Below are 23,787 nucleotides of genomic sequence, written 5' to 3'. Positions count from 1 at the left end.
TAGGCTTGCCAATAACTCTGGAGTACCATGCATTTAACAAATTGGTGACTTTCAACAAAACCTGGGCCACACTCCCGTCTCAGATTGAACTTTCAACATGTCTGCAAGCTGTGAAATGGGACAGGCTACCATTACCCCCATGTGCCTTAGAGGGTGCTGGGAAGAGAAAAAATAATGAACAAAAAGACATCTGCAGATCTAAAACTAGCGTTTGGGGTTTCGCTTCCCACATGTTGCATGATTCAGGTATCTGGAGATGCTCTCATTGCAAGATCAAATTCCTCCTAATGCCTCTGTGGGGTAGGGGCTTTTCTCACTCCATTTAATGGAGAAGTCACTGAGATTTAGAGTTGAGGATCTCACCCAGGATTATGGGATTTGGAAGTAGATGAGACAGAACTTGAATACAGATGCTCGCTAGCTGCCTATCCCCTGCAGCCTCGGGCCATGGCTCTCAGGTCACGTGTGGTTAGTCCTGTGAAGAGGAGGTGCCTGCTGGCCTCTGCCATGTGACAGTCAATGAAAGGCCTTTACCTTTCCCCTGAGTTCCTCCAGGTGGCGATGTTTGTGTTGCAGGAAAGGGGATGTTTGTTTCTACAACTCTGATGTCCTGCTTCCTAGGGTTACAGAACCAGGGCCATTTTGCCTGCCACACAGTCTGCCAATCACTAAAAGGAACAGTTTTGCAAAAGAGAAGTTTTACTTGCAAAGCAGCTAAGCATGTAGAGAAGGTAGAGCAAGTTTTAAATCACTATGCCCCAGGAGACGGTTTGGGGATGTATTTATATGGCTGAGGCAAAGGGAAGACTGATTGGATCAAACTTAGTCCAGTCTTAGGCATGTTCCCATCATTCCCAGGCTCAGAAGTGTTAGCTATTGTCAACTAAAAGCAAGTGATGGAGAGCAGGGGAAATCTAGAGCATTTATCAGGAGTTAAGAACAGGTAGTAAGTCAGGTTTCACTAAGTCAATTAAATGGGAAACATCAAATTGATATTCAGATTGGCACAAGTCCCCAGAAACTGCCAAGTATACTGGTGGGCAGTGTCCACAGCAACTGCATTGTTTGGGGCAGGACCTGGACCACTCCTGCCTGGGTTTAGATCTGGCTCCACCTTAAAACAAGCTGTGATGCTCAGGGTTGTGTTTGCATGTCTGTGAAAGGAGTCACCCATCTCACAGGACTGTCAGGGGAAGTGGATGAGTTAACATCTGTGGAGCACTTGGGACAGAAACTGTCAGTCTCAGTGCTGTCCTTTCTGCTGTTGTCCAGACTTCCAGGCTTTTTTTTTTTTTTATCTTATTTTTTTGGGCGGTGGGTTTGTTTGTTTGTTTGTTTGTTTGTTTGTGATTTTTATGGAACTGGGGGTCGAACCCAGGGCTTAGCGAATGCAAGGTAGATGCTTTGCCACTGAGCTACATCCCAGCCCACACTTCCAGACTTTGTAAGGAATCGAAAGAATATACGGTTGGAAATGTAATCACCTGACAATCTAAAGCCTAGGTCATCCTTTCAAAATGCTGGGCCTCATGGAGACAAGAATCCATTCACAAACCAAAATTGTATGGATTCAAGAAATGGTTGCTTTGGGGAATCAGTAACCAGATTTCTCCCAGCCTAGGGGGAGGAGTGGACAAGGGGCCGGGGCATCTGTCTGCAGTCAAGGGTGACCCTGCTGCCCAGAACCCCATCCCCACCCCTGGCTGGAGGTCAAGGATCCCTCCAGGCCACTCATTCAACCCCTGGGCTCAGCCACCAGGACAACTTTGCAGCCACCAACAAGCATATCCCATGTCAAGAATGTTTCTGACATGGAAAAATATAAAATCTGAAAGGAATTTTACTGCAATTTATGACATTTCTGTGAGTACAAGATTATCTTTGATATTTTTTCTGGGAAGTATAAAAGATCTTTCTTTTTCTATCTTCCTTCCCTTCCCTTTCCCTTCGCATGGTGCTGAGGACTGAACCCAGATCCTTGCACTCTACAGCTGAGCTCCACCCCCAAACCCAAGTCTTTGTTTCTTAACCTCGTGTCTCAGCATCTCAGTTCTACCTCTTGAATTCATTTTTGCACTTCACATACAGGACAGTGTCCCTTGGAATCCACCGGGGTTTGCCGCCAGGACCCTCCCTTGGATATTTGCAGGTGCTTAGGTCTCTTGGATAAAATGGTGTGGTATTCTGCTTTTACCTGTGCACATCCTCCCATGAGCTTTGAATCACCTCCAGGTTACTTAGACTACTTTGTACAATGTAAATGCTATGCAAAGAGTTTTGTACTCTGTTGTTTAGGGAATAGCCAAGAAAAAGGTCGGGTGCAATTATTAAAAAAAAAAAAAAAAAACTTTTCAATTTGTGGTTGGTTGAATCCAAGGATTGAGAATCCAGAGATACCAAGGGCTGATTATTCTGTGGAAAAAAAAAAGCAAAATTAATTAGACAAAATAACTAGACCAGACTAGCATGGTGCTAATAACTACACTAAAAATCTATTTGAAGCTGTGAGAGAGATGAAGAGGGTCACCTGGCCCCAGGTCCTTTCAGGTGATGAGTGGACCATGGTGATGATACCAGCTGAGGCAGGAGCCTGGCCCACTATAATCTAGCTTCTCCACCACTGGGTGGCATTTTCCAGTTGGTCTCTAAGGTCCAGCGAGTCCCCACTGAGACTCAGAGAATACCACACTGGCTGAAAGCCTCCTCGTGCTTTGAGACATCAAAACGGGCAGTATTCAGTGACCTTCCTGTTGCCTTAACATCTTTGCTCACGTCCTGCTTCCTGCTCACCTAAGAGTCCAGGAAGAAGCTGTGATATGAATTTATTAACTGAGCCCAGGCTGAAGAGCACAGACTGAGAGCCCCTGGAAGGGCCTGGCAGGAACTGTTGATAGCGCAAGGAGTGAGGTGTGGCCTTGAATGTGATTTGGAAAGAGATGTACAGGTTCTCTCGGTGCTCTGTGGGCCAGGGCGGTTCATGGCTGCCCTGCAGCCATATCGACCTGGCCGGAAGCTTCACAGTCAGGTGAGAGATGGGCTGAGTTAGACAGCAGAGCCCGAGGAGAAGGGGAGGGCATGGCAGTGAGATAGAGGAGGCTGGAACAAGGTGAGACCCACTTGGAAAGGGCTGACGTGCCAGGTGAAAAATAGGAACACAGTTTAGTTCTGTTGGGTCAACAAAGGCAGAAGGGCACTGGGAATGTTGCAGAAAACATAGCTTTTTTCGTATCATTATGTTAAATTTTCTTATGTAAAAGAATGAAGCCTTTATTTCATAGGGTTATTGTATGGCTCCATAGGTAAGGCAAACTCAGAAACGTAATTTTACATCCAAAGGAGCCAAGGAAAATCAAAAAGCACGATACAAAAGTTGAGTGGTAGAGTGAAGAGCATGGGGTGTTAAGATGGCAGATATTCTAATTCTTAATACTCTATAAGGAAATGTAATTGCAGAAAGTGACATTGTGAGGAGACTGTTTTCATTGTTAGCTATGATCTGAATGATGGCTTAATCTAACATTCATTGAGCAATTGCTATATAAATGCTTTACATGTATTGACTCATTCCACTGTTGCAGCCAATAGTTGCTACGTGATTTCTGTTTTACAGGTGAGAAATTAAGGTTGAGAGGCGTTCAATGACTTTCCCAGTCAGGCGGGTGCATGATGGAAGATTTGAATTTAGGCAATGTGGTTCTAGAACCATTGAGTTAACGACCGGGGAGAGATGCTGAGGGCTTCTTGCCCATACAGGCACTGGACACGTGGAATGGAATCATCTAAACAGACTTAGTCTTTTGAGTGATGACGAAACACACACAGCATAGAGTTTGCCATCTGAACTGTGTTTGAGTGTGCGGCTCAGGAGAGTGGTACTTACCCTGAACCACCATCACCACCCATCTCCAGGACTTTCTATCTCCAGAATTGGAAGTCTGTACCCACTTCACACCAATCCTCAGTCCCCCTTTGTCTCTGATGACCAACATTCTACCGTCTGGGTCTATTCACTCAACTCCTTATCTCCGTAAGGGAGGTCATTCGTATTTGTGTTATGCCACTTACCACAATGTCCTCAAAGTTCATGTTGCAGCAGGGGGCAGGATTCCTTCCTTTCTAAAACGGAATGAAACTCCATTGCATGGATATCCTACATTTAGCTCACCAATTCATCCGTCAGTGGATGTTTGGTTGCATCTACATTTGGCTCTTGTGAATTATGCTGTCCTGATCTGAATACATGAATCTCTATGAGACCCCACTTTCACTTCTTTTGATTATAAAACCAAAAGCAAAATTGCTGGGTCAATGGTAATTCTGTTTGTAATTTTTTAGGGAGCCATTATGCCCTTTTCCATATGAAATTGAAGTTTTTAATGCGTGTAATTAATCAGCATTGTAATAGTGACAGCATTATTTTAAAACAAAACAAAACTCAACCCAAATTAGGCTGATTAGTGTTCTCGGTGGACAGGACTCTAAATGGTTTGTTCAACTTCTTTATTCAAAATCCAAGCAGAAGCAATGCTGAATTGGTTCATTTGGAAACAGTCTTAAATGACATGAGGTTTGGTGGGCTCTGAATTTTTTCCACTGTATCCACACAGTACTTTTTTTTTTTTGTACCAGGGATTGAATGCAGGGTGGTTAAACACTGAGCCACATTCCCAGCCCTTTTTATATTTTATTTAGAGACAGGGTCTCGTTGAGTTGCTTAGGGCCTCACTAAGTAGCTGAGGCTGGCTTTGAATTTTCGATCCTCCTACCTCAACCTCCCAAACTGCTGGGATTATAAGCATGTGCCACTGTGCCTGGTGTATACAGTACATTTTTTTTAAGCAAAGAGCAGCATAAGTCTGAACAGGATTCCAGCTGGTATGGTTAGCTAAAAAAAAAAAAAAGAAAAGAAAAAACATCTTTTGCATTAGCCTAGCTCAGCTATATATTCTACACACTAGCTGTGTGACTTTAGAAAACGTAATGAACTTCTCTAAGTTTTAGCAATAATACTCACCTTGCAGGGCTGATTGGTGCCTGAAATGTGCAACATGATCAAATTACCATCAATAGTATCTCAAATTTCTGAGGTTTTGTTTCGGAGTTTTTTCTTTCCTCTATCAACGTGCTTCACCCCAGCCCCTCAAATTCCTCTTTGAAGATGGGACACATGCCTGGAGAGAGCAGAGGCCGTTCCTAATCCTGAGTGATTAGGATGTGTACTTACAGATTGTGAGCTTTGCTATTCATGATGACTTCACATATGAACACATCAACACAAATTAAAGCAGTTTGTACTTTATTTATCGGAAAACCAATAAAGCCCACATGATTTTTTCTGCAGACTTTCTGACAATATTTTAGGCTAAAAATGCAAAAGCTGCGCTGCCCCCACCCCACCCTGTACACATGTCCTGCAGCTGAGGTTCACACAGACTGGAAAGGGCCGCGGCATTTCAGTAAGATCTCCCTCTGGTCCTCCGAGAGGCAGTACCTATCTCAGAGAACCCACTAAGACCCCAAATTGATTCTGTCCTGAGAACAAAGCCTCCAGTTCTGCTTGGAGAAAATTTGACCTTGTCTCACCTTCATTCCTCTTCCTGCATCAGCAGTGATTCTACCTGTAGCTGTCCCAGGAAGTAAGCCGCCAACAGGGGCCGCTCAGGAGGGACCAACGCAAAGCTCGCCCCTCACCGTGAGGTCTTAGACATGACTGTCTTCAAAGTGTATCAACACACACACACACTTTTCTACATTTCTTGAACTAAGAAAAAAAATGTGCAAAGAGATCACCAAATCAAATAGCTTTAGTTTGATCTGAAATTCTGGGAAAACACACACACACACACAAGTGCACACACTGGTATTTTAGCAGAAGAGAACTGTTTGTTCTAGTTTGGGTTCTGAGTGTAGTTGGTGGCTTAGGACTTGCTAATCAAATCCAAGAGATGTTTTCACATCCCACACTTGGCGTCACTCCAGGCTTGACTGCACTGGTAACAGAGCCGTCTGGGGAAGATGATTCTTGATGGCCATCTGTGTGAGCAGCCCTCCTGCGGGCTGGGCGAGATACTTGAGACCTGGAAGCTGGCCGGGGAACCAGGCGATGGCCTGAAATTTGGCTTCTGCCTTGTTAATAAATGGATGGTGGTGTGGGGCACGGCTGGACAGACCCATGAAGACAGCAGTGGACGGGTACAGCTGAGTGTCAAGATTGTTGCCGTGTGCCATCGTAAAAGGGCAAATGTCAAAGGACATCTTAGGATTCCTCAGACAAGGCCAAGGGCAGTGCAGGGTCAACACAGTTTTCCCTCCTGGGCTCCTTTCTCCTCATCTTGACTACAGTGCTTGGCCGTGTCTCCTCAGTGCCTTTCCCATCTCTACCCTGCTTGAGTCTCCTGCAGAGGCAGCCCGAGGCAGCCCCTGCTCCCCCCCCCCCCCCCCTCCCCTCCTTCCCCCCTCCCTTAGCCGCCTGTCACAGCCAGTCTTAACATTTCCCTCTCCACAGCCTTCAGGACAGATGGACACTCCACTGACAAAAGAGAGGGAGCCATGTGTCCAGTGACCCTGTAGATGAACCTGTCACCTCGCCCAGGCTGGTCTCTCCACCCGACACTGCTCTGCCTGCCCAGCGTGTCGTTCACGGCTTGTCATTGTCATGCATGCTCTTTCTCTGCCGGGAATCCCTTCTCCATCCCGCCTCACCCAGCTTGCTGCATCCAGGACCTTTCACACACAACTGGGGGCACCTACAGGGAAGCCTCTCCTGACATCCTCCCACCAGCTAACCCAGGGGCCTGCCCTTGGAGGGTTCCATCTCTGTGTGTCCCAACATCGGGATTCCCTATCCATTTTCTGATGATCTTTGTTACAGGAAATACATAAGGAAAATCTATTTTTTGAAAGCATCTCTCTCTCTGTCTCTGTCTCTGTCTCTCTCTCTCTCTCTCACACACACACACACACACACACACACACACACACACATGAACACACATTTAACCTGCTGCTCTATGCTCTAGCAAGGACAAAGTGGCCTGGCATTACCAATGCCCCCTGTGAGGTGGTGGTGGTGCAGGAAGGCATACTGGCCCGGCCCACCTCATTCCTGGCTGTCCCTGAAGGTTGCACCCGGCCCTGTGCTCCACGCCTCTCCTCTCCTGTCCCTGACCATCCTGTTTGTCTGACTCTGCAGGACTTGTCCTACAAGGACCGCCACTGGCACGAGGCCTGTTTCCACTGCTTCCAGTGCAAGAGCTCACTGGTGGACAAGCCCTTCGCGGCCAAGGAGGACCAGCTGCTCTGCACAGACTGCTACTCCAACGAGTACTCGTCCAAGTGCCAGGAATGCAAGAAGACCATCATGCCAGGTCAGCACGCGCTCCTCTCTCACAAAGAAAGTGAGGGTCCCAGACCCTGGTGTGGACCCCGCAGTGCTGTTCCTTGACTTGGGGAGGTGATTAGAGATTTGGGAAGCAGGGATGGAGGCCGGTCATTGGGAGGAGACAAATCTCCTGTCGGTACGTGTGGGATGGTTTATGTGGCCCATCTGTAGAGTCATCCCTCAGTATTCATAGGGGATGCGTTTCGGAACCCTCCAGAGACAGCGACATCCCTGATGCTCCAGTCCCATATATGAAATGGTGTAATACTGCACAGCCCCTGTCCACGTCCCCTGTGTACTTTCAGTCATCTCTAGATGACTCATAACACCTAACGGCGCTACACAAAGAGTTTTATACTGCATCATTTAGGGGATGACCACGAGAGGGAAGTTCATATGTGTCCGGCACTGATGCCATTTTTTTTTCCTGAGTATTTTTGATCCACGGGAAGCCATGGACACAGGGCTGACTGCAACAAGAGAACGCTGGGCTTCCCCCCAAGCCTCCTCTTTCAGCCTCACCTTCCATTAGCAGATATGCTTTCTTTTTTTCGTCCCTTCTCCTTGCTGAATTTGTACTCACTCAGTTATTGCAGCAAGTATTCATTGAGTTCTGGTGTGTTCAGGGACCTGGGCCGGGGCGGGGCGGACATGAGCTGTGGGTGGGAGCCCCACCATCCTCTGCCGTCCTGGAGCTGGTGTGTGGAGCGGGTGTTCTGACGGACATCAGAAAGGGCAGAGCTGCAGCCAGGTCAAGAGCTAGGGATGTGATAAAGTGTACTGTTTGTGGGTGGGGGAGGATACGTATATGTCCCTTGGTTTTCTGAGGGGAGAAATTGTTAGTTTTGTTTTGTTTTGATAGTGAGAAGAGGAATTTTTTGTTTTAAAAAATGAACAAAATGTAGGATTTTTAAAATAAAGTATTACAAAGATAAGTCCTATCAGATACATATGAAAAATGAGGGTGAGGGAGAGTAGCTCATTGAAGAACCTAAGATCTTGACCTTGGAGACTGACGGAAAGGTAGTCTGTGGCTGTTAACTGAGGCTATGTGCCATCAGGACATCCTTTGCATGACCAACGAAAGGGTGACCTATGGGTAGAGTCACCTCATTTTAATCAATACCAATGCAGAACACCCGTTAAATCTGAATGCCAGGCAACTTTTTCATGTGGATCCCACTTGAGACCTATTTGAGATCCCTACAGGAGAGCCACACAGAGCCAGCAGAGAACCTCTCTTCAATGGGATGTCATTAGGAAGTGTGGCCCTTCACTAAGTTTCTGAGGCTGGCTTTGAACTCATGATCCTCATGCCTCAGCCTCCCAAGCTGGTGGGATTACAGTGTGTGGCCCTGTGCCCGGTGGTAGAAACATAATTTTAAAGAAGTTCAGTTCACTCTGTCAGTAAATGGAACCAGACAAAAAGTTCCCTTAAAAGGATTTTCGTTTTGTTTGTCTGTCTGGTGAAACAGGGTCTTGCTATGCTGTCCAGGCTGGTGTTGAATTCTTGGGCTCAAGCAATCTGCCTGCCTCCACCTGCCTAGTAGCTGGGACTAGAGGCTCCATGCCTGACTTACAGGGGTTTTAAATATTCATTACATCAACGAATGCAATAATAAGATGTGTAAGAAGAGCTGGAGTTGAGGACCTTGAGTTGGTAGCTTCAGTACAGCCGATGGTGATTTGGAATACCAGAGTAGCCATTCGAATGGTCCTGACATCCAGTAGCTGAGTTCCATGGACCTGCGAAGAAAATTGAGCTCAAGGGAATTAAGGGCAGACGTGTCAGGAGACTCTAACCCACAGCAAGAATGTTGAGTTAGGTGAGTTGACAGGGTTTATGTAAAATTTAATGAAACCTTGGTCTAAAGAGTAAATTAACCTTGTGATTCTGAGGGAATTTGGAGTTGAACCCCCATCCTTTAGTGGAGACCCTGACTGCCAAGCTACACAGTTTCTGTTTTATTTTGAGTTGGCTTTGTTTTTTGGCAGCAAAGAGATACTGGAGAGTTGTGAGTGAGAGACTGACAGATGGGAAGTATTTTAGGAAGATACATTGGATAAGAAGTTATAATTTTTTTAAATGGAAATAATTAGGCCTTCAGGCGATGGTCTACTCCATTTCTCTGGCTAATACAACTTGAAAATAATGATGACATGCTATGACAAGGATCGGAAACGCCCAGCCTGCTGTGGGAGAGGATGGAGCCGCGAGGAAGCCTGGGAAGATGGAGATGAAGGTGGGAAGGCCCCTTAGAGTGGCCCCGCTCTGCAGATGTTAGACACTCGGGGCCCAAGGGCAGGGCTAAGTGGAAGGACAAGGGCAGCCTGTAGGAGCCTGGCCAGCTGTGGCCTAGCCCACGGGGAGCCCTGAGCAGGACACAGCCGTCCTGTAGTAAGAAAACCCACAGCACTCACTGGAAGACAAATGAAGTCTTTACTGGTTTTCTTGACAAGAGCCCAATGAGGCGTCCACTGAGGACTCATAGCAAACTTCTTGAACTCCTCGTTCCTCCTCCATTCCACAGCTCCCAGAATCTCCTCCCCTAGTGCACTCCTCAGGGTCCAGGTGCCCCTGCTGGTGAAGGCTTTCTGGCTTTGTCCTCTCTGTTCTACTTTTTTTTTCCTTCAGTATTCTTCCTTTTTTCTAGTAAATCCTGCCTGCCCTCCACCCCCATCTTCTCCCCATCCCCATGTCCTGCCTTCCCCTTCCTGGGGACCAGGTCATGCTAGGGCTCTTCCGGAGTTGGAGAGGTGAGGGAGGCCCTGAGCCAGGCGGCTGGAGACTGGTTCTCGGGAGCAGGTGAAGGTGCAGGGGCCGCCTGGTGTCACCAGATGTTTGTCTGGGCTTGCTCGACACACTCCTTCAGAAGTGTTGTGGGTTTGGGTGGTGTGTGTGTGTGTGTGTGTGTGCACGTGTGTGTGTTGTTGGAACCCAGGGCCTTGCACACGCTGTCCCCGAGTCACACCCCCAGCCCCCAGGGAAGGGCTCACTGCCCCCTTCGCCGTGGCGACCGCACGGTGCATGTGTTAAGAAGGGCTCCGCGAGGCCCCTTTCATGAGGACATAAAAGCATGTGCCATCTTCAGCTGAAATGAAGTCACAGGCCCCTCAGGGTCCACCTACCTGTCTCATCCTGCCAGTGAAGGATCCAGGAGTGTGAACCCTGTGGGTCTCTGCGCAAGCTCTGCTGCAGGCACAGAGGTGTGAACCTCACTAGGACGGAAGGAGGAGAAAGTGCGTCCCTCCCGTGAGTCAAGGTGCTTCCCTGTAGCGGTGGATGGCGGAGGGGGTCCCGCCCAGTGTGTCGGTGGAAGGCTCACGCGCTGCCAAGATACAAAGAGCAGCGCTGGGTCATTTTCAGTTGGGCCTCTCAGTGGGGTCCAGTGCATTGGATCGAGAGCCAGAGGCCCAGTGCCCTTGTTTGACTCCCCAGGAGCTAAGTAACTTCAGCCAGGGGCAGCTGCTCAGGCCCTGGTCTCCGCACCTGAAGGAGGAACACGTGCTCCCAAGACATGCCTCGGCTCCCTTCCTCAATACCTGGACGCCCTGCCTGCCAGTCTGAATTACTGTAAATTCAAAAACCGCCCAACAGATGTGACTGCAAGGCATGATGGTACTGCACAGCACCTGTGGCGACTCAGCCTGCTCCCCAGCTCCCCAGGACGCCCCTCTGGTGTTTGTGTCCTTGGTGACCAACGCGCAGGTCACAGGGGACTGGAGCTAGTTTGGCCTTGTGTTCCCACCCGATCGTTGTCCTGGCCTTCACACCAGCTCTTCTTCCCCGGACTCCGCTCTCAGGGACAAAGTGGAAATGACGGTGGTTAGTTTTCAGCTCTCTTGTTTTGGAGCTGGGACTTCCCTGGTTGCTGACCTTGGATGAGACTCCATTTTCCTCCTCACAAGGTAGAAGGGACACATCTCCTGGATCTTGGCATTTTCCCCCTGACTTGGCCTTCTTTGTTAGGTTCTGTGGAGAAACAACCAATAGGAGATATATTCACATTCACACACGTGTGTGTGCAGAGAGGTCGATTTCTTTCAAAAGACTGGCTCACACAATAAGTGGGGTGGGGTCTGGAAGGGCAGGCTGGATGGCTGGCAGCCTAGGGAAGAATTGATGCTGCTGCTCCAAATATAGGTCTTCAAGGCCACAGGCTGGAAACTGGAGCCAGGGAGATTCTGGAGAACAATTTCTTCCCTTGGGGAAGCAGTCTTTGCTAGTGAGACTTCAACTGATTAGATGAGGCCCACCCCCCACAATGGGCTTCACTCTGTCTATTGATTGTAAATGCTAATCACATGGAAAAAACACCTTCACAGCAACACTGCTAGTGTGACTTTTGCTTTTCATTTTGCTTTATAATAGACAGGTTTCACTATGTTACTCAGACTAGCTCCTAAGCTCAAGTGATCCTTCTGCCTCAACCTCCCAAGTAGCTGGGACTACAAGTACATACCACTGGGCCCAGCTAAGACTTTTTATTTATTTATTTATTTATTTATTGGTACAGGGGATTGAACTCAAGGGCACTGATCATTGAGGCACATCCCCAGCCATTTTGTATTATATTTAGAGACAGGGTCTCACTGAGTTGCTTAGTGCCTCACTTTTGCTGAGGCTGGCTTTGAACTTGCAATCTTCCTGCTTCAGCCTCCCAAGCCACTGGGATTATAGGAGTGCACCACTGTGCCCAGCTAGACTCCTTTTGAGCAAACAACCAGGTCTCATACTTTAGCCAAGCTGACATATAAAAATCAATCATTGCACCTTCCATTTCTCATGGGGTTTACTGGGAAGAGGGAAAAGCAAAAATCATGATCTGATCACAGATTAAAAAAACGAACACTTCAGCAACTCTGAGGTGAACTAAACAGATATCTTAGGAAGTAACTGCCCTGCAGTCTGTTCTGTTAAGGAATAAGAGGAGCTAGGCTACGAAATTCTCAACTTCAGGACCAGTGGTAGAAAATGCCAGATGGCAATAATAACAGCGTAACCAGAGTCCCACCCTTGGCCAGGCACATCACTTCTGGAGTCCCATGTCATCTTCACAGAGTCTCCTGAGCTGGACGGCTTGATCCCTGTGTTGCAGGTACCTCTACCAGGAGAAGTGGGCTGAGCTCCAAAGGCAGGGTGTCTAGAAAGTCTGGGGTGTGCAAAAAAAAAAAAAAAACAAACACCAGATTAAAGCACTTGCTTACCTTGGTTTGTTGTTTGTTTTTTGCTACCAGGGATTGAATCCAGGTCACTTAACTACTGAGCCCCAGCTTCAGCCCTTTTTTATATTTTATTTAGGATGGGTCTCACTGAGTTGCTTATGGCCTTGTTAAGTTGCTGAGGCTAGCTTTGAACTTGCAATCCTCCTGCCTTAGCTTCCTGAGTTACTAGAATTATAGGCATGCACCACCATGCCCAGTGACTTGATTTTTAAAAGACCATTGGAGGGGAAATAGTCCTAATTCCATGGCACAACAGGAAAACTATAGACAACAGCAATTCGTTTATCTTTTCTAAAGAAGTGTGTGCAGAGTCCCAGCGTACAGAACTGATATTTGGGGAGACAGAAATGCCAACTACCCTGATTTGATTGTTCTTCACTTTTTGCATGTATCAAGTTATAATATTGTACCCTCTAAATAAGTACAGATAATTATATGCCAATTAAAAAGTATAAATTTAAGCAGGGCATGTGGCACACACCTGTAATCTCAGCAACGCAGGAGGCTGAAGCAGGAGGGTTACAAGTTAAAGGCCAACCTCAGTAAATTAATGAGTTCTTGTCTCAAAATAAAATAAAATTAAAAGGACTGGGGATGCAGCTCAGTGGTAAAGCACCCCTGGGTTCCATCCCCAATACTCAGTAACAATTTTATAATAATAATATGGAGAGCAGACAGATCATCAGCATAGCTTTTGCAGTGAATTTAGATTTAGAGGACAAGAGGCATGTCTCAAGTGAAAAATCTTCCCTGAGGGCCCCACACAAGCCAATCTCTTGATTACTAGGGAGGAAAAACCCAGTTCCGGGGTTCACCAGCTCTCATTGTCCAAATACTGAGCCTCCCTTGGAGGACTTTTCTTGCAGATGTATTGAAGGCTCTGAGCAGGTTCAAGGGGGACCAGTGACTCTAATCTTGCACCCAAGTATCTGATTTTTCATTTGTTTGCTTGAATCAGAATGATACCCTTCCTCTAGCCTGCACTTTCCTGCCCATAGGCTGTTCTGAGCCCCATTCCCTTCTCAGGAAGAGCTCTGCTGCCACCTGCTGGCCATGTTGCATAACTGTACAGCACTGTGCCCACTGCAGTCAATGTGCAGTCACCATCTCCCTGGGCTTCAGGTGCCCAGTGAACCCCCTGCGTGGTCAGTTCCCAGAGCACTGGTGTTCACTTAAGACTTGTTTTGGAAAATTCCAGGAATTCACTTCAGTCAACCGTCCCCATGTTCACTGACAAAATCTTTTGGCTTCAGGCGTGCTTGATGAGAGTGAAGGTCCCACATTAAAAGAGCAAGTGACAAAAGTATGTATGGGTGAAGAAACCCCAGAGGCCAAGGAAAACCATTCTAAGGTGTGTGTTAAATTCCTCCCACCATCTTTACTGGATTTAAGTTGCTTAATGTGGTTTTTGTCTCAGGATCCATCCCGTGTTTAAATTCTATAGATTGTATACCTTAGCTTTGAAGATCATTATGGGTTACCACCTGAGTTCCCTCCCACACACACATCTCTGCATATTTTATAATCTATGCAAGGCAGAACCCGGATGTCTGGTTTGGGGGGGAATGGGAAGCTGAGAAAGTGGCCTGGGAATGACATGCAATGAAATGATCATGTAATAATTCTCAGCACATTCCTAATTACCTGAGACGGGGCTGCCTCCTGACCAGACTTCCACCTGGCAGAAAGACAGGCCTGAGCTTACTGTTGGGACCATATCTATTATGTTTGGAGTTGGAGTCAGGGTCTCTTTCACAGACTCCTGTCCACTGCCTGCATTAGCTCAGTGCTTCCCCTGGTCTGGGACAGGCAGCTCCCTTCCAGGCTCGTCCTCCTCACTTCCGATGTCTGGATTGATGCACCCATCAAGCCTGGGTCCCCATCCTTCACCTGACCTGGGGTTGGCAAAATTCCTCCATCCAGGGCCAGATAAATGTCTTGGGTTTTGTAGACTATGCAGTCTCTACTCAATTACTGCTACTCTACACAACTACACCACAGTACACAACTACACAACTGCTGTGCCAGTGGAGTCGGGGAAAGCCACAGAATGGGTGCAGCTGCCTTCCATTCACCACCTCAGTGTATGGACCGGCTGTAGCTCAATGGTAGAGTGCTCGCCTAGCATGCTTGAGGCCCTGGGTTTGATTCCCAGCACTGCAAAATTAGTATCAATAATAATAAAGAATGATAAGAGCTCATTTAGAAAACAGCAGCGATCTGGATTGGGCCCGTGGGTTATATTAGTGGACTGGGCCCTGAGCTGTCTCGCACATGGGAAGTACTTTTCTATCTCTTTATCCTTTACATTTCTTTTCCCGTCTTTTTTTAACTTCTGAAATTATATGAACAGCGATTACATGTATCTTCTATCTTGAATTATATCTTTCCATAAGTATGCACTGTTTGGGGGAATGTATAAAAACGTGAGTCAACAAATGTTGTGAGTGTGGAATGAGCCAAAAAACGTTTCTGCTCACTTGATTGACTTGGAGGAATGGTAGAACCCTATCAAATGATAATAGTTATTCCAAAGAGAACGGGATGGCACAAGATCAGATTAGAGGACTGCTAAATGGGATGTAGATTTAAATCATAGCACATAGCACAGTGCATGAAACTACAAAGGTACGTCACATCTCGATTCACACAACCAGAGGCATAAAGTGAGTGCTGGAGAAGGTCCTTGCTGAGTCAGGCTTGAGACTCCAGGTTCAGCCACCACACAGTCATTTCCACCTCTTTGAAAACCAGAGGGGCTTTTAATTCGTAGTCTGAAACAGGAGAATGCACAGTAGTCCCCCTCATTCTCACGGTGTTATGTTTCAAAACCCCCAATGGATGCCTGAAATCATGGATAGTAGCCAACCCCAAATATACTATCTTTTTTTTACTATAGATACAAAGCTATCATCAAAAGTCTAGGGGGCTGGGGTTGTGGCTCAGTGGTAGAGCACTTGCCTTGCACATGCAAGGTCCTGGGTTTGATCCTCAGCACCACATAAAAATAAATAAATAGAAATAAAGGTATTGTGTCCAACTACCTCTAAAAAATAATACAAAAAAAAAGAAGTGGTCTTGCTTTAATATTAAAGAAAAGTCTAATTTGTAAATTAGGCAAAGTAAGTGTGTCACAACAGTAGCTAATAATCAAATAATTATTAATAGACTAATGAAATAGGCCAATATTCAATCAGGGTTACTTGAACACAAGCACTGCAATACCTTAATCGTCCATCTGATAATTGAGACAGCTACTGACTAATGGGTGGATAGCATATACAGCATGGATACACTGGTCAAAGGGGTGATTCACATCCTTGGCAGGACATGTGACATTTCAATATACTACTCAGAGGGCTGTACAATTTAAAACAACTGAATTGTTTGTTTCTGGAATTTTTCATTTAATATTTTCAGACTGAGATTTATCATAGGTAACTGACACCAAAGGAAGTGACTTTCCAAGTAAAGTGAAGTATTCTAAGTCATCCTCCATAAGAACTGGAGGATGTGCTGTGCCAGACTTCTCTGTTTACAATGCCAAGAGAGACTTTTTTTTTTCATTTAATATTCCCAACCACCATATTTAACAAATAAATGTCAAGTACATACTATGTACACATATTGTTCTAGGATCTGGGTGTATGGCAAACAAACAAAAGAAAGGCAGAGTCCTCATTCTCCACAAAATAGGAATTATCCAGTTAGAGGGGAGCCGAAGAGCTGAAGTGACTTGCTCCCATCTCAAACCAGGTGGCAGCGGTCTGTGAAGGCAGAGGATCAGAACTCCAGGCCAGGCTATAACCATGCTGTTTTCTTTTGACTCTGACAATAGGTACCCGCAAGATGGAGTACAAGGGCAGCAGCTGGCATGAGACCTGCTTCATCTGCCATCGCTGCCAACAGCCCATAGGAACCAAGAGTTTCATCCCTAAAGACAATCAGAATTTCTGCGTGCCCTGTTACGAGAAGCAATATGCCCTGCAGTGTGTTCAGTGCAAAAAGGTATCTTGAGTTCCCCCTTGGGCCTTGCATGTCCTAGCTGGTTTGCCTCTGTGGCTTTCTGTCAGGTCTCCCCTTACGCAGTACCTAAGTGGCTTCAGATTGGTGTTGGTCCTGCCTTACAGCTGAATTCTCATGTGCTCCCGTGCCTTTTATCTACTGGATCTGTGTTCAGATCCTTCTTTCAAAGACATGAGCACTGATGCTTTCTGTGATTAAAAATCCTTTAGCTCTGCTTTGCAGAATGATTCCAAAAATGTACTTGATGTTACAGGGAAGGAGAGCTGTCTTTTTAAAGCTGATCTGGAATAAACAAGAAACCAGCTGCTATATTTGAGAGAGAACAAGATGGGGGGGGAGGAGGGGATGGGAGATGAGGAGGGAAGAGGGAACAGAAGGAAAGAAAGGAGAGAGAAGATGTAGAAGTAAAGGAGAGAAGAAGGTCTACCCATGGTCAGGGGACAGATCGGTTATTAAACTGAATGTGTTCACTGACCGGAGAATCTACATTGAAACCCTTAAGTTCAACACTCCTCTCTACATTTGTAAACATGTGAAAAAAAATTGTGGGGGGGGCACTGGCCCCATGTCTAGCCCCTCTCTTTGGCCTGGGCATACCTGCTAGCTCTGCCATTGTGCTGTTGGGAGGGCACCCACTGATTTTGCACAGTGTCATCTTTCAGGTACATGAAGAATTGAACCTCTTGATTTGTGTGGTTGTGGGGGGTTTTCTGGATCAAGCAAATAGTGAACCATTTCCATAGGTGACTGGCTGTGGACAGGAAGCACTGTTCTTCTCTTCATCCTTAGATTGAACTCTCATGGCTGGTTTTATGCTGATTCCTCATCTCTGTTCACCCCTTTTATTCTTCTCCTCAAGATCCAAGGGCGGTTTTGATTTGCTGGCTCTTGCTGTCATCCTGCCCAATGTGGGATCTGCTCAGTTGCAGTCATGACAATACATACGCCTTTGTGTGCATGTTCGTTAAACCCACAAAGAGCACCCACCCAGAGGTGTCATTCCTCAAGCCAAGAACAAGGCTTGGGGCACCAGGAATCACTTGACATCCAGCAGTGATCACACTGTACTGTCCAACCCAGGGGGTGTTTTCTGACACATGCTGGTGGAGGGGAATGGAGTATTAACAGAGTGGGTGACAAGAGGACCCTGGCTCACATGAGGAGAGCGCACCAGGTGGTGCTTGGGGAATGACTCTCTGAGAAAGCAACACTGAGGCTGAGATGCATCTGAATTAGCTGATGGGCATGGAAAGCAATGGAGGGCCCAGAATCCAGAGCTGGGAAGGGAGGAGAGCTGTCATGCATCCCTCTGTCTTCCTCATAGAAATATCCAGACCAACCATGTTTCCGTAAATCCTTTCTGGGGATGGGAGTCACTTATAGGCAGATTATTTATGATTCATGAATGAATGAAAAGAATAGAGGATAGAAGGGAGTCCTGAATTCTAATTCCTGCCTTGTCATTAACCAACTATGAATGAATTCTTGAGCAAGTCACTTATAAATTTCTCTGAGTCTCAGTTTATTCATCTGTAAAAGGAAGAAGTATCTCTTCCTTCAAAAGCCTTACGCAAGGACCAAAGGAGTCTCCCAATTCTGTCACACTGTTCAAAAAATAAAAAGGGCAGAAAGGCAAATCTGGGGTATTGTAGTTTTTCTGCGCTGTCTTCTGCTGCCGTGGATCTGTGGCACTGAGACTTCACGGGGACACCTCTGATATCTCACTCCATTATTCATCCATTGTTTATGTGAATATGAAAAGCAACATTTGGAGGAAAATACTAGATAAAATTGAGGCATTGATGACCAGTTCACTAGTTTGCAGCTTCTTCTCACAAATGGTCTCAGGCTGGGAGACAGGCTGGGGACAAAGTCTTCGGGCCTATTTTTCCCAAAGCTTCCAGGATGCTGGTCCCTTTATGTGGCATCTGCAGGTGGTGTCTGGAGACTTGTATCTCTTCTTGTTCCACAGCCCTTCTTGCTGAATGGGCTGAACTGTAGAGCACTGTGGGAAGAGAGGAACAAGGCCAGGTTTTGAGGCCACCCCAGAGATCCTCTCCTTTGTCCTCAGCACCCCTCTTCATGGATGAGAAAACTGAGGTGCTGAGCTCTTGAGCCATGACTTGCCCCCAGCCACAGGGCTGGTAAGGAGTAGGTCTGGGATTCAGACCCCAGTGTCCTCGATGTGGTCTCTGATCACGACCTCTCCACCACACTGTCTCCCTAGTTAGGGTGGTGGCAGTGCCCCTATGACATCTGTGCCTTAGGTCCTCACTCCCTGAAGAGCTGAGGACAGACACAGCAGGACCCATGTCACTAGGAGGAACGCCTGGGGCTACTGTGAAAGTACGTGGAGGGGTAACAACGGGGTGGAGTTTCACAGCTTTTTCATGGCTCTTAACAAACCTGATATTTTCTGGGTGTGATCTGCATCATCCAGTGGCCACAGCAGAGGTGGATGTTTGGTGGGAACAGAGGCCACTAACTTTCCCCCTTGCTCCCCCAGCCCATCACCACAGGAGGGGTCACCTACCGAGACCAGCCCTGGCACAAGGAGTGCTTCGTGTGCACTGCCTGCAAGAAGCAACTGTCGGGACAGCGCTTCACAGCCCGGGACGAGTTTGCCTATTGCATCACCTGTTTCTGCGACTTGTATGCCAAGAAGTGCGCAGGGTGTACCAACCCCATCAGTGGTGAGTGTCCCAGGAAAACCCACTGCCAGGGCATGGGCCATCAGCCTCACGGAGCCACCTGGAGGTTGAACTAGGCCAAGCACTTCAGCATGTGATGGTGTTGAAATCCTGAGACCCTCCGGGCCTCGCTGAGGTTCCACACCTGCAGACCTGTCTTCCAAGCTTTCCTCTCCTTGGTCCAGTGCTAATGCTCCAGCAGGTTCTAATGACTTCCTCCCTACACACTTGGTCCCTGGAAACCATGTGGCCTGCTCTCAGGTTGATGGCTTTACTTTGGGTCGGATTATCTTTAAAAGTGAAGTCTGCAAGTCTGTGGCAACTACATGAGCACCATGAAAACTGCCATTTTCAGGCTTAGCAGCTGACCTGGGCTTTTAGAAGTATGCAGTGGCTTCTTAGTGTGACTCTCCTGCCACAACAGGCCATAAGTAGAGGACGGCAGAGGGCGTGATCTTACTTTTTTTTTTTTATCATAGTTCTCAAAGAGTTTGGTAAAAACGAGTCTAAAATCTTGTTGGCTGGTAGACCAGGCAGTGGACTAAGCAATTAAACATACCAAAGAAATACAGGATGGAGAGCAGACGGCTTCAGACTGAAGTCCTTTAAATGTTTACCGTGTATCGCTACACCAATGACCAGTGGGGAGAAAAAGTGAGTTTTCTTTCATGGTGTAAGAAATGTTCCATATTGTGACTTTCCAACCCTACTCATTCAGTCCATGGTTTCATCCCTACCACAGGAAGATGGTAGACACCTCTGGTACACAGAGGCCTGGCCGCATGACTTTCTTGTGTGGCTTTGCAATGTAATTACACAAATTCATGCACCCCTGTTCCTATGCATTTTTCCTTGACTTTTCTTTTCCTCGAGCCTACCACCAAGTTCACCTTTCTAGGTCACTAAAATAGTCCTTTGGTATATAATCCAGAGCTCATCATACTCCCAATTGAAATTAAAATATAAAGAAAAAATCACAGCACTTAAATTTTCCTATGTTAAGACATCCAGTTCTGGTCATTTATTTATGATATTTCTCTTGGAATCATTTAGAGGGGAAAATTCAGTCTTCTACCCTAACATCCTCATTAGGGAATGCTGTTTGCATAGTGGCTTCTGTCATTGTAAATGTTTATAAAATGAAACTTTCATCCACAGAAAAGCACTTTTTAATCAGATAACTAGATATGGATATTAACTGCAGTTATCATTACAGCATTGAAAGAAACAACACTAGGGAAAACAAAACAGAAAACTTTCCTCTAAAAACAGAAGAATCAATTCTCTGAAAAGTAATGACTTATTTTCAAGGATATATAGATGAACTTTGCAGCTAAAATATACTTTTAGCCAGATTTTCATAGAACTGCAAAGGCTCAGAGCTTAGACTGTTTCATATAGATCCTTATTTTTTACTTTTCCTCTTTAAAAAAATTTAAATTATTTTTGTAAATAAGTTGGAATTTGGTATTTTCCAACTTTTTTATGTGCAGTGATGCTTAATTCTCATATAAATATAGTTGATCATCATTATCAGAATCCAAACTTACAAACTTGCCTACTTGCTAAAAATTTATTTGTAACCCCAGATCGATACCTAGATGCTTTCATCCACAGACAGCACAGGGGAGTGACAAATTTGAGTTGCCAGACACACACATTCCCAGCTGAGGAATGATGCCTATCCGAGCTTAGATGATGCCCTTCTCTCTGGATTCAGTGCTGATACTGCAAATAAGTGTCCTTTTCTCAGTCTTTTGTGTGTGTGTGTGTGTGATTTTTGTTGGCATCTCCACTGTCTAAAACGGGTTTCAAAGTTCTGTTTAGTGTCCCTAAGTATGAAAAGTCTGATGTGCCTTACACAAAGAAAATATATGTTAGATAAGCTTCATTCAAGTGTGAGTTATAGTACTGGACATAAATTCAGTTTTGATGAATCTGTACTATATAAATAAGAAACACACATAAAATAACATCATTTATTAATCAGTTGGTAAAAATACTGTGACCAGAGAAGCTAGTGGGAACATAATCCTGAGAGTTTTCTTTGGAATAATGGTTCAGTATTTGATAATTCAGTGTTCAGAAGACATTATGGGATATGACTCCTGTGAATAACCATGATCAATTGTACATACATCTTCCATTTAGGAGGACTCTTTCCCATGGGGCTGATGTTGGCTCTCATGTCTATTTGCCAGCATTTCAGAACAGTGGAGTTTCTAGGACGACACTTTCTACCCTGCATGGCACCTGTCACATATTTTTTCGTCTTCCCCTCCCACTGCTAATCTTCCTCCTAGCCCCCAGCTCCATGATGTTGAGCTTATCAGGAGTGAGAGAAAGGAGAAACGTGAGATGTCAGTGTTGCTGGGGCATCTGAGAAGTTGTTTCTTGGCTTTGTAGCTCACTCAGAGTGGTTTATATGCCTAAAAGAAAAAGAACCACCTTCCAGCCCTTCAGCCGCCTTGCCCATCAATCAATCAAAGTGTGGCCTACACCACTGGTTTTCAAGCTCAGCTGCATACTGCAAACTGCTGAGGAGGGTCAAAACAACTGATGATTGAATTGATATGAGCTGTGACCTTGGCACTGGAATTTTTAAAAACTTCCCAGATGGTTCTGATATGCAGAAAAGTTAGAACTGCTGGCCTAAAGTATCAGTTGAGTTCTGCCCTGGGCCAGTGCATGGGCTCTATGGTCTGTAGGTCTTTTATAGTTCTTATGAGTCTAGAATAAGGAAAGCCAAGGAATATTGTGGAAACAAACATTGGTTATTTGACATAACTGTTTGTTTTGGGGGTAGGCAGGGTGTTTGGGTTCTCATGACCAATTCCAGGGCCTCAGTGCATGCTAGGCAAGTGGTCTACTATTGAGCTACATGCCCCAGCACCAGTAACTTTTATTTTTAAGCTCTATGATGTTTAAGAAAAGAGAGTTAGCAGGCTTTTCTGGTTTGCATTGCATCAGTAGCAGATGTACTGTAGTATTAGGGTACAAGAATTTGCAATGACAGGCCTGGATTCAAGTCCCAACCCTGTCACTTGCTGGAAAGAGTAGCTCTAAGGCTGGTCTCCCCCATGTGAACTGGATGTCCAAGGTCAGCCTAAAGGCTTAAGTTGTAATAGAAACTACCTGACAAAGTGTAGACTCTTCATGCACATCGAGGACTCAGACCATTAGAAACGAGTCATCGGAGCGGTTACTTTGTTTTTAATATGGCTGATCATACCATTATTTCTGAAAAGAACTCTAATTGGAATTCCCTATCTACATCTCAACAGATTGTAACTGTGACACAAGTTCTGTTTTATTTCAGGGTGGGCAACAGTGTACAAACCTCCTGCCCCTGATACCATAATCAGGGACCATTGTACCTTAAATATTTGATGGGGATTAGTCGTCAAACTGAAAACAAGTTACTACTTTTCTTGGTTAAAAATGTTGGGGCTGTGGCCTGGCACAGTGATGCACTCCTGTAATCCCAGCAAATGGGGAGGCTGAGGCAGGAGAACTGCAAGTTTGAGGCCAGCCTCAACAATTTAGCCCGACCCTTTCTCAAAATAAAAAATAAAAAGGACTGGGGATATAGCTCAGAGATAAAGTGCCCCTGTGTTAAATTCTCAGTACCATATATATGTACCATATATATATATTCTCAGTAACACACACTCACACACACATTTTTTATATATTATATAGTATGTATATATAAACATGCATGCATACACACACACACACACATGGGGATGTAGCTCAGTGATAGAGCTCTCGCCTAACATGCACGAGGTCCTGGGTTCAATCCCCAGCACCACGAAAAATATAATAAAAATAGAATGACTGTCCGCTCCCTGACACTTTTCATAATCTGCTCCAGCTGCGTTGGCCCCCTCTCCTACCACGGCACTTCACCTCACTAAGCCCCCTGTTCTGCTAGCCTGTGCTTTCAGGGCTCATCTCAGCATCTTTGAGAACAACCATCCCCTCCCTCACTCCCATCTCTTCTCTGGGAGGCCTTTCTTGGCCATTCCAGGAAGAATCAACCCTCTCCTCTCCTAATTCCTGTTAAAACCTCATCTATTAAACATAAAGTGAGCACCAGACTTGAGGCACCCAGTGAAGGCAGGAGAGAAACTCTGCTCTCACAGTTCTGATTCCTGGGAAAACACGCAATAAACAAGTAAACACAGACAATAGGCACTTTTTTCACAATGTTGCTCACACCTTTCGGAACCAGTTGCTGTGCCTGATTCTTCTGATACTTGTGAACTCTGTGGGGGCTGTGTGTAGCAGCTGATTAGATATGAATTCCCAGTTCACAGTGTCACTGGGCTAGAAAATCACCATCACACGATGCCCATGTTGAAATGCATCAGCCTGGAATCCTTTTCCAGTGTCGGGTGCCGGTTCTCACCAGCTCACACTCCCTTCCCTCCTTCACCCTGTGTGCTGTCTCCTCTGTTC

The 23,787-nt window shown here is 46.0% G+C and overlaps 1 protein-coding gene and 1 long non-coding RNA gene across 5 annotated transcripts in view; one reads left to right on the top strand and one right to left on the bottom strand.

Annotated features, from left to right (window-relative positions):
• The window catches only part of FHL2 (four and a half LIM domains 2), a 70,872-nt gene that overhangs the window by 46,443 nt on the left and 642 nt on the right, over positions 1-23,787 (top strand). For all 4 annotated transcript variants that reach the window (XM_081264134.1, XM_081264135.1, XM_081264133.1 and 1 more), the window contains exons 3-5: positions 7,193-7,367; positions 16,446-16,615; positions 19,140-19,326. In XM_081264134.1, coding sequence (XP_081120260.1) covers positions 7,193-7,367; positions 16,446-16,615; positions 19,140-19,326 — 532 coding nt within the window. The remainder of the gene's footprint in view (positions 1-7,192; positions 7,368-16,445; positions 16,616-19,139; positions 19,327-23,787) is intronic.
• Positions 10,717-23,784, bottom strand: LOC308632238. Its single transcript, XR_014018455.1, has 3 exons — positions 23,548-23,784; positions 12,397-12,534; positions 10,717-11,354 (listed from the first exon to the last, which is right to left on the bottom strand). It is a non-coding gene; the product is annotated as an uncharacterized lncRNA (long non-coding RNA).

The sequence above is a fragment of the Spermophilus citellus genome (assembly GCF_964194105.1).
Source record: "Spermophilus citellus genome assembly, chromosome: 13".
Taxonomy (NCBI): Eukaryota; Metazoa; Chordata; class Mammalia; order Rodentia; family Sciuridae; genus Spermophilus; species Spermophilus citellus.
The sequence above is the reverse complement of the archived record's forward strand: the minus strand, read 5'-3'. Positions and strand labels throughout refer to the sequence as shown.